General features: G+C 46.3%; 1 protein-coding gene across 1 annotated transcript; it reads right to left on the bottom strand.

The window, feature by feature from the left end:
* Positions 1-7,092: 7,092 nt before the first annotated feature.
* LOC124022006 (NLR family CARD domain-containing protein 3-like) lies at positions 7,093-10,246 on the bottom strand. Its single transcript, XM_046337061.1, has 3 exons — positions 10,024-10,246; positions 7,630-9,394; positions 7,093-7,345 (listed from the first exon to the last, which is right to left on the bottom strand). Exons 1-3 carry the CDS (start codon positions 10,235-10,237, stop codon positions 7,108-7,110), a joined length of 2,217 nt encoding a protein of 738 aa, XP_046193017.1. The 5' UTR covers positions 10,238-10,246; the 3' UTR covers positions 7,093-7,107.
* Between the last annotated feature and the right edge of the window lie 797 nt (positions 10,247-11,043).

Here is an 11,043-nt window from a genome sequence, read left to right as displayed (position 1 = left end):
ACTTAATAAAAGCTTGAAACTTTGACAACTAGGCCAGATTAATGATCTGGAGAGCAAACGCCTTTGACACTCTCACTGAACAGAAAGTGACCCTGGTTATAGGTTAAAGTGATTGCACTAAAGAATATTTCATTGTGTGGACAATAATATATTTTTAAGGAAGTCAAAACATATACCAATACTAGTTTCCGAGTGACTACTAGCTGACGAGCATAATAACTACTAGGAGTTGTTATTAGGTATTGATATATACATAGGTAAAGATAACTTGAGGGTAAGGAAATATAGGAGGAATCCATAACGCTTAATAATATTTAAATAGGAGTATATCTATCCAAGGCCTCATACTAGACCGGACAATTAGGGAGTGACAACGTGAACGAAGGAACAAACCCAACTCACGCGAAGGGCCATTACGAATAAATAGAAGGGTTGGTAGGGCCGCACGGCAAGGCCCTTGTTACACCGAAGTAACTAAAGTCCCAAAGTACTCTGCCCAGCCAGAGGACGGGGTAGAGGCTTTTGCTGCAGACATTGGGCAAAAGTCAGCACCGTGACACTCTCTCTCTCTCTCTCTCTCTCTCTCTCTCTCTCTCTCTCTCTCTCTCTCTCTCTCTCTCTCTCTCTCTCTCTCTCTCTCTCTCTCTCTCTTTCCCTCTGTTCTGACTCTCTACCCTCTCTCTCTCTCTCTTTCCCTCTGTTCTGACTCTCTACCCTCCCTCTATTCTGACTCTCTACCCTCCCTCCCTCTCTCGCTCTTCCCTCTGTTCTGACTCTCTACCCTCCCTCTCTCTCTCTTTCCATCTGTTCTGACTCTACCCTCCCTCTCTCTCTCTTTCCATCTGTTCTGACTCTACCCTCCCTCTCTCTCTCTTTCCTTCTGTTCTGACTCTCTACCCTCCCTCTCTCTCTCTCTTTCCCTCTGTTCTGACTCTCTACCCTCCCTCTCTCTCCCTCTCTCTCTTTCCCTCTGTTCTGACTCTCTACTCTTGTGTGTAGATTGATGAGGGGAAAAACACATTTAATCCATTTTAGAATAAGACTGTAACGTGACAAAATGTGTAAAAAGTCAAGGGGTCTGAATACTTTCTGAATGTTACTGTATATCAGTATATTAGACTCTCTCTCTCACTCTCTGCAGTGATGTTGTTTTCATCACTTCTGGTTTAACACTGCCATCAAGTGGTGATTGTCCAAACTGCACCACTGTTACGATAGAGAAAGTGAGAGATAGAGAGAGCAGAAAGTATGGGAGAGAGAGCAGAAAGTATGGGAGAGAGAGCAGAAAGTATGGGAGAGAGAGCAGAAAGTATGGGAGAGAGAGCAGAAAGTATGGGAGAGAGAGCAGAAAGTATGGGAGAGAGAGCAGAAAGTGTGGGAGAGAGAGAGCAGAAAGTGTGGGAGAGAGAGAGCAGAAAGTGTGGGAGAGAGAGAGCAGAAAGTGTGGGAGAGAGAGAGCAGAGAGTGTGGGAGAGAGAGAGCAGAGAGTGTGGGAGAGAGAGAGCAGAGAGTGTGGGAGAGAGAGAGAGCAGAAAGTGTGGGAGAGAGAGAGAGCAGAAAGTGTGGGAGAGAGAGCAGAGAGTGTGGGAGAGAGAGAGAGCAGAGAGTGTGGGAGAGAGAGAGAGCAGAGAGTGTGGGAGAGAGAGAGAGCAGAGAGTGTGGGAGAGAGAGAGAGCAGAGTGTGGGAGAGCGAGAGAGCAGAGTGTGGGAGAGAGAGCAGAGTGTGGGAGAGAGAGCAGAGTGTGGGAGAGAGAGCAGAGTGTGGGAGAGAGAGAGAGCAGAGAGAGAGAGAGAAGAGTGTGGGAGAGAGAGAGAGCAGAGAGAGACAGCAGAGAGTGTGGGAGAGAGAGAGAGCAGAGAGGGAGCAGAGTGTGTGGGAGAGAGAGAGAGCAGAGAGAGAGCAGAGTGTGTGGGAGAGAGAGAGCAGAGAGTGTGGGAGAGAGAGAGAGCAGAGAGAGAGCAGAGTGTGTGGGAGAGAGAGAGCAGAGTGTGGGAGAGAGAGCAGAGTGTGGGAGAGAGAGCAGAGTGTGGGAGAGAGAGCAGAGTGTGGGAGAGAGAGCAGAGTGTGGGAGAGAGAGCAGAGTGTGGGAGAGAGAGCAGAGTGTGGGAGAGAGAGAGCAGAGAGAGAGAGAGAAGAGTGTGAGAGAGAGAGAGCAGAGAGAGACAGCAGAGAGTGTGGGGGAGAGAGAGAGCAGAGAGGGAGCAGAGTGTGTGGGAGAGAGAGAGCAGAGAGAGAGCAGAGTGTGTGGGAGAGAGAGAGCAGATAGTGAGCAGAGTGTGTGGGAGAGAGAGAGCAGAGTGTGGGAGAGAGAGAGCAGAGAGAGAGCAGAGTGTGTGGGAGAGAGAGAGCAGAGAGTGTGGGAGAGAGTGAGAGCAGAGTGTGTGGGAGAGAGAGAGCAGAGAGAGAGCAGAGTGTGTGGGAGAGAGCAGAGAGTGTGGGAGAGAGAGAGGGCAGAGAGAGAGCAGAGTGTGTGGGAGAGAGAGAGCAGAGTGTGGGAGAGAGAGAGCAGAGTGTGGGAGAGAGAGAGCAGAGTGTGGGAGAGAGAGAGAGCAGAGTGTGGGAGAGAGAGAGAGCAGAGTGTGGGAGAGAGAGCAGAGTGTGGGAGAGAGAGCAGAGTGTGGGAGAGAGAGCAGAGTGTGGGAGAGAGAGCAGAGTGTGGGAGAGAGAGCAGAGTGTGGGAGAGAGAGAGCAGAGTGTGGGAGAGAGAGAGCAGAGAGAGAGAGAGAGAAGAGTGTGAGAGAGAGAGAGCAGAGAGAGACAGCAGAGAGGGAGCAGAGTGTGTGGGAGAGAGAGAGCAGATAGTGAGCAGAGTATGTGGGAGAGAGAGAGCAGAGTGTGGGAGAGAGAGAGCAGAGAGAGAGAAGAGTGTGTGGGAGAGAGAGAGCAGAGAGGGAGCAGAGTGTGTGGGAGAGAGAGAGCAGATAGTGAGCAGAGTATGTGGGAGAGAGAGAGCAGAGTGTGGGAGAGAGAGAGCAGAGAGAGAGAAGAGTGTGTGGGAGAGAGAGAGCAGAGAGTGTGGGAGAGAGCGAGAGCAGAGTGTGTGGGAGAGAGAGAGCAGATAGTGAGCAGAGTATGTGGGAGAGAGAGAGCAGAGTGTGGGAGAGAGAGAGCAGAGAGAGAGCAGAGTGTGGGAGAGAGAGAGCAGAGAGAGAGAAGAGTGTGTGGGAGAGAGAGAGCAGAGAGTGTGGGAGAGAGCGAGAGCAGAGTGTGTGGGAGAGAGAGAGCAGATAGTGAGCAGAGTATGTGGGAGAGAGAGAGCAGAGAGTGTGGGAGAGAGAGAGCAGAGAGAGAGCAGAGTGTGTGGGAGAGAGAGAGCAGAGTGTGGGAGAGAGAGAGCAGAGTGTGGGAGAGAGAGCAGAGTGTGGGAGAGAGAGCAGAGTGTGGGAGAGAGAGAGAGCAGAGAGAGAGAGAAGAGTGTGAGAGAGAGAGCAGAGAGAGAGAGCAGAGTGTGTGGGAGAGAGAGAGCAGATAGTGAGCAGAGTGTGTGGGAGAGAGAGAGCAGAGTGTGGGAGAGAGAGAGCAGAGAGAGAGCAGAGTGTGTGGGAGAGAGAGAGCAGAGAGTGTGGGAGAGAGCGAGAGCAGAGTGTGTGGGAGAGAGAGAGAGCAGAGAGAGAGCAGAGTGTGTGGGAGAGAGAGAGCAGAGAGTGTGTGGGAGAGAGAGAGCAGAGAGTGTGGGAGAGAGAGAGAGCAGAGAGAGAGCAGAGTGTGTGGGAGAGAGAGAGCAGAGTGTGGGAGAGAGAGAGGGAGCAGAGAGAGAGCAGAGAAAAGAGAGCAGCAGAGCAGAGAGCAGAGAACAGACAGAGAGCAGAGAAAAGAGAGAGCAGCAGAGCAGAGAGCAGAGAGAGAGCAGAGAGTGAGAGAGAGAGCAGAGAGTGAGAGAGCAGAGAGAAGAGGGCAGAGAGAGGAGAGAGAGCAAGCAGAAAGAGGGAGAGAGAACTCTGTTGCTATAGTGACCCTGCATCACAACACTATGTTGCTATAGTGACCCTGCATCACAACACTCTGTTGTACTAATTGTACAATTTGTTTAATTCTATTCCACATATTTAATTGTTTTGTATTTCATTTCATATTTGTTTCATGTTTCAACCAGTCGCAGGTTTACATCAACCTGACAGAGGAAACGTAAAATCAATAAACAAACTGTTTTCACAATTAACAGCCTTTTCTTGTTTCAAGTATGTTTTATTATGAAAAGTACAATATATCCTTGTATACTTGTACAACTATGGAGCATATGTCCATATATAATTATATAATTAGTTTTTCAACATAAAAGACAACACATGATTACATTGGTATTTTAACAGTGTTGTTGTAAGAGGTCCTCACAACTATAGAAAGACGCGCATGTGTGTGTGTGTGTCCAGAGTGTGTGTGTCCAGTGTGTGTGTGTCCAGTGTGTGTGTGTCCTCTGTGTGCGTGTGTATCTAGTGTGTGTGTATCTAGTGTGTGTGTGTGTGTGTGTCCAGCATGTGTCTGTGAGTCCAGTGTGTGTGTGTGTGTCCAGAGTGTGTGTGACCAGTGTGTGTGTGTGTGTGTGTGTGTCCAGTGTGTGTCCAGTGTGTGTGTGTGTCCTGTGTGTATATGTTTGTCCTGTGTGTGTGTCCCCACTGTGTTTGTGTGTTTGTTCGTCGTGTGTGTGTGTGTGTGTGTGTGTGTGTGTGTGTGTGTGTGTGTGTCCAGTGTGTGTCTGTGAGTCCAGTGTGTGTGTGTGTGTGTCCTGTGTGTATATGTTTGTCCTGTGTATGTGTGTGTGTGTGTGTCCACTGTGTTTGTGTGTGTGTTTGTCTAGTGTGTGTGTGTATTTGTCCAGTGTGTGTGTCCAGTGTGTGTCTGTGAGTCCAGTGTGTGTGTGTGTGTGTGTGTGTGTGTGTGTGTGTGTGTGTGTGTGTGTGTGTGTGTCCAGTGTGTATGTGTCCAGTGTGTATGTGTGTCCAGTGTGTATGTGTGTCCAGTGTGTATGTGTGTGTCCACTGTGTTTGTGTGTGTGTTTGTCTAGTGTGTGTGTGTGCCTGTGAGTCCAGTGTGTGTGTGTGTGTGTGTGTGTGTTGGTCTAGTGTGTGTGTGTGTGTGTGTGTGTGTTGGTCTAGTGTGTGTGTATATTTGTCTAGTGTGTGTGTGTGTGTGTGTTGGTCTAGTGTGTGTGTATATTTGTCTAGTGTGTGTTTGTCCAGTGTGTGTGTGTGTGTGTGTGTGTGTCCACTGTGTTTGTGTGTGTATTTGTCCAGTGTGTGTGTGTCCAGTGTGTGTCTGTGAGGCCAGTGTGTGTGTGTGTGTGTGTGTCCAGTGTGTGTGTGTCCAGTTTGTGTGTGTCCATTGTGTATTTGTCCAGTGTGTGTTTGTCAAGTGTGTGTTTGTCCAGTGTGTGTGTGTCCAGTTTGTGTGTGTCCATTGTGTATTTGTCCAGTGTGTGTTTGTCAAGTGTGTATTTGTCCAGTGTGTGTGTCCAGTGTGTGTTTGTCCAGTGTGTGTGTGTGTGTGTGTGTCCAGTGTGTGTCCAGTGTGTGTCTGTGAGTCCAGTGTGTGTGTGTGTGTGTGTGTGTGTGTGTCCAGTGTGTGTCTGTGTGTTCAGTGTGTATGTGTGTGTCCACTGTGTTTGTGTGTGTGTGTGTGCCTGTGACTCCAGTGTGTGTGTGTGTGTGTCCAGTGTGTGTGTGTGTGTGTTGGTCTAGTGTGTGTGTATATTTGTCTAGTGTGTGTTTGTCCAGTGTGTGTGTGTGTGTGTGTGTGTGTGTGTGTCCACTGTGTTTGTGTGTGTATTTGTCCAGTGTGTGTTTGTCCAGTGTGTGTTTGTCCAGTGTGTGTGTGTCCAGTTTGTGTGTGTCCATTGTGCATTTGTCCAGTGTGTGTTTGTCAAGTGTGTGTTTGTCCAGTGTGTGTGTGTCCAGTTTGTGTGTGTGCATTGTGTATTTGTCCAGTGTGTGTTTGTCAAGTGTGTATTTGTCCAGTGTGTGTGTCCAGTGTGTGCGTGTGTGTGTGTGTCCAGTGTGTGTCTGTGAGTCCAGTGTGTGTGTGTGTGTGTGTGTGTGTCCAGTGTGTGTGTGTGTGTAACCAGTGTGTGTGTCCAGCAGGTGTATGTGTGTGTGTGTGTCCAGTTTGTGTGTGTGTGTCCAGTTTGTGTGTGTGTGTGTGTCCAGTGTGAGTGTGTGTGTGTGTGTGTGTGTGTGTGTGTGTGCGTCCACTGTGTGTGTGTGTGTGTGTGTGTCCAGTGTGTGTGTGTATCTAGTGTGTGTGTCCAGCAGGTGTGTGTGTGTGTTCAGAGTGTGTGTGTGTCAAGTGTGTGTCCAGCAGGTGTGTGTGTGTTTGTCCAGTGTGTCTTTGCCCAGTGTGTTTGTGTGTGTCTTCGTCCAGTGTGTGTGTGTCCAGTGTGTGTGTGTCCAGTTTGTGTGTGTCCATTGTGTATTTGTCCAGTGTGTGTGTCCAGTGTGTGTTTGTCCAGTGTGTGTGTGTGTGTGTGTGTGTGTGTCCAGTGTGTGTCTGTGAGTCCAGTGTGTGTGTGTGTGTGTGTGTGTGTGTGTGTGTGTGTGTGTGTCCAGTGTGTGTCTGTGTGTCCAGTGTGTATGTGTGTGTCCACTGTGTTTGTGTGTGTGTTTGTCTAGTGTGTGTGTGTGTGTGTGTGTGCCTGTGAGTCCAGTGTGTGTGTGTGTGTGTCCAGTGTGTGTGTGTGTGTGTGTGTGTGTTGGTCTAGTGTGTGTGTATATTTGTCTAGTGTGTGTTTGTCCAGTGTGTGTGTGTGTGTGTGTGTGTCCACTGTGTTTGTGTGTGTATTTGTCCAGTGTGTGATTGTGTCCAGTGTGTGTGTGTCCAGTGTGTGTCCAGTGTGTGTGTGTCTAGTGTGTGTCCAGTGTGTGTGTGAGTGTTTTTGTGCTTGTGTGTGTTCGTGTGTGTATGTGTCCAGTGTGTGTGTGTCCAGTGTGTGTGTGTGTGTGTGTGTGTGTGTCCAGTGTGTGTTTGTCCAGTGTGTGTGTGTCCTGTGTGTGTGTGAGTCCATGTGTTCCATGTGGTTGTGTGTCCAGTGTTGAGAGATTTACACTGAACTCACACACACAACATTGTCTCAGTCAGCATATAACTTTGTCCAAGTGGTGGTCATAATGTTTGTCTTAATCAGCCTGATAAGTCCAACATGTCTGATATGAACATTGACATAAACCCTCTACATACTTGAGTTTCTCCAGTCTGCAGTGTGAATCCTCCAGTCCAGCAGAGAGCAGTCTGACTCCTGAGTCTCCTGGGTGATTGTAGCTCAGGTCCAGCTCTCTCTCAGGTGTGAGGGGGTTTGACCTCAGAGCTGAGACCAGAGAAGCACAGCCTTCCTCTGTGACTCCACAGCCTGACAGCCTGACAAAGAGATCATCATGACTTCACAAACACACTGTTAATTTAACGATTAGTGTAGAAGGACAATGGCAGATGCATTTGGTTTATTCTCTCAAACAACATATAGATTCATCTTCCGTCTCCTAGAATTGTATGGTCATATTGTTATACTAATGTGAAAATAAATGCATTAATTCAGTATGTTATTCAATATAATATTATATACATATTATAATACATATTTTTCTCTAAACTGAATATTTCTTCCTGATGATTAGTTCTTAAATGTCATTTTATTTACTCACACAGCAGCTCTGGATGCTTTGACCACTGGCAGCAGCCTCAGAAGACCTTCCTCTGATCTGGAGTATTTCTTCAGGTCAAACACATCCAGGTCCTTTTCTGAAGTCAGCAACACAAAGACCAGAGCTGACCACTGTGCAGGTGACAGGTTGGGTTCTGAGAGACTTCCTGATCTCAGGTAGCTTTGGATCTCCTCCACTAGAGAATGGTCATTCAGTTCATTCAGACAGTGGAACAGATTGATGCTCCTCTCTGGAGAGGGATTGTCCCTGATCTTCTCCTTGATGTACTTGACTGTTTCTTCATGGGTCTTTGAGCTGCTTCTTGTCTTTGTCAGTAGACCTCGTAAGTGCTTCTGATTGGACTCCAGTGAGAGGCCCAGAAGGAAGCGGAGGAAAAGGTCCAGGTTTCCGGTCTCACTTTGTAAGGCTTTATCCACAGCACTCTTGTAGACAGTAACTTCAGGCTCCTCATTTGTTTGCAGTTTGTCCATTAGATTCTGATTGTTGTTGATGAATGAGAGGAACACATATACAGCAGCCAGAAACTCCTGAATGCTCAGATGAACAAAGCAGTACACCTTGTCCTGGTACAGCCCACATTCCTCTTTAAAGAGCTGTGTGCACAATCCTGAGTACACTGAGGCTTCATTGACATCAATGCCAGCCTCCTTCAGGTCTTCTTCATAGAAAATCAGATTGCCATTCACAAGCTGTTGAAAAGCCAGTTTTCCCAGTGACAGAATGCTCTCTTTATTCCAGTGTGGACCTGTCTCTTCTTTCCCAAGATACTTTTCATTCTTCTGTTTCGTATGAAACACCACAAGGTGTGTATACATCTCAGTCAGAGTCTTGGGCATCTCTTCTCTCTTATGTTTCAGCATGTGTTCAAGGACTGTTGCAGAAATCCAACAGAAGACTGGAATGTGGCACATGATGTGAAGGCTCCTTGATGTCTTTATGTGTGAGATGATTCTGCTGGCCAGGTCCTCATCACTGAATCTCTTCCTGAAGTACTCCTCCTTCTGTGGGTCATTGAACCCTCGTACCTCTGTCACCTGGTCAACACACCCTGAAGGGATCTTATTGGCTGCTGCAGGTCGGGTAGTTATCCAGAGGAGAGCAGAGGGAAGCAGATTTCCCTTGATGAGATTTGTCAGCAGAACATCCACTGAGGTTGACTCTGTGACGTCCCAACAGATCTTGTTCTTCTGGAAGTCTAGGGGCAGTCGGCACTCATCCAGACCATCAAAGATGAACAGAACTTTGTACTTGTCGTAGATGGAGATTCTTGATTGTTTAGTTTCCATTGAGAAGTGATTGAGAAGTTCAATGAAAGTGTGTTTGTCCTCTTTCATCAAATTCAACTCCCGAAAAGGGAATGAAAATACAAATTGGACATCCTGATTTGCTTTTCCTTCAGCCCAGTCCAGAATGAACTTCTGCACAGAGACTGTTTTTCCAATGCCAGCGACTCCCTTTGTCAACACAGTTCTGATAGGTTTGTCTTGTCCAGTTAAGGGTTTGAAGATGTCGTTACATTTGATTGCAGTCTCTGGTCTTTCTTGTTTCCTGGTTGTTGTCTCAATCTGTCTCAGCTCATGTTCATTATTGACCTCTCCTGTTCCACCCTCTGTGATGTAGAGCTCTGTGTAGATCTTATTGAGAAGTGTTGGGTTTCCTTGTTTAGCGATCCCCTCAAATACACATTGAAACTTCTTCTTTAGATTAAATTTGAGTTCACGTTGGCAAATCACAGCAAGCTCATCTGAATGAAGAAATAACACAGAGGATATTAATATTACTGTTTGTTTTGTCTGTTTTAATGCCTACAGTATTGTAGGACTGTTATAAAGTTTTAAATTATAATAATTTATTCTCTTAACTGACTGTATAAATGTGTAAATGTTTTCATAATGCGTTACAGACTGGTGTGACTGATTAATATTATTATTGGTATTATTGATGGGATTATTAATGTTCTCTCTCTCTCTAAATTAATCTGCAAAATTGTAATTATTCGCCTACCTCCATCTTTTTCACACAATCTATATAGACTCCCCATTTTTTTCTACTGTGTTATTGACTTGTTAATTGTTTACTCCATGTGTAACGCTGTGTTGCCTGCTCACACTGCTATGCTTTATCTTGGCCAGTTCGCAGTTGCAAATGAGAACTTGTTCTCAACTAGCCTACCTGGTTAAATAAAGGTGAAATAAAAAAATTAAAAAATTAAAAAACAACACAACACATCCCTGCTGCTACTTGATGAGGTCACTAGGTGTTGTGTTAAGGCTGCTACAATATGATTGAGTTACACAGCTACTTTCGCTGTACTTTAGCTACAGCTTTTAAATGTTATAAAACACCATTCAACATGAGGCAGACAACTCTTACATTTCTCCAGTGTGTCAGCAAGCTCCTTCTGGTTCATTTTCCTCAGGATGTGCAGTGTGATCTTCAGAGCCCCCTCTCTGGCACTGCTCTCCTGCTTCTCATCTTCAGCATCCACCACTTCCTTATCCTGCTTCTGACTCTCAAAGCCTTCTGGGAGTTCTGCACTAAGAATCCTCTTGAACATCTTTAGCTCGTTCTTCACAAATGTCATCATTTTCTCTTCAAGCAACTGAAATAAATCAAGTCAATCAGTTAAGCAAGAGACTAAATGCTTCTCATTAATGAATGATTGACAGATCAACTTTTCTTGAGGTAAACAAAAATAAATATACACAACAGGACCACATACACTGAATATGGAGGCCAGGTCTGTTTGATGACTCTGGGAAGACTGACCACTGAGAATCTCTGACTCTGATCTCTCCTGTTGGTTTCTGTGGACAAAACATGAGATTACATCTCCTCATCCAGGGAGTACACACACACACACACACACACACACACACACACACACACACACACACACACACACACACACACACACACACACACACACACACACACACACACACACACACACACACACACACACACACACACACACACACACACACACACACGGAGAGAATGTTGTGTTTGTTTAATATTGTTTTAGGACTATGCAATTGGATAAAAGGAAAAGCCTATGGATTATGAAAACAACAACAATAAATGGGAAAATGGAAGGAGAAATGACTAGAGACAGTGTTGTTTAACTCACTGACCAGGACCCATGACTTCTTCTTACCTTTGGTCAGTAGAAAAGTCTCCCTCTCTAAAGGATATAGGTTGCATCATAGACCGGTCACTCTTCATGGACACACAGCTGGGTACAGGGGAGGCTGGTCTCTCCTGCTGGATTGGTCTTCAACACAACAGAGACAAACATTACATCTCTCATCTACTCTGAGCTCAGATGGGGAAACATAAGAAGAGTTTCATTCCAAAAAGCTATATATCCATTTTCAGAAACGTTTGTAA

This window comes from Oncorhynchus gorbuscha, unplaced genomic scaffold, assembly GCF_021184085.1.
Source record: "Oncorhynchus gorbuscha isolate QuinsamMale2020 ecotype Even-year unplaced genomic scaffold, OgorEven_v1.0 Un_scaffold_1254, whole genome shotgun sequence".
In the NCBI taxonomy this organism is placed as follows: Eukaryota; Metazoa; Chordata; class Actinopteri; order Salmoniformes; family Salmonidae; genus Oncorhynchus; species Oncorhynchus gorbuscha.
Note: the sequence above shows the minus strand (reverse complement) of the source record. Positions and strands in the feature narration are given on the sequence as shown.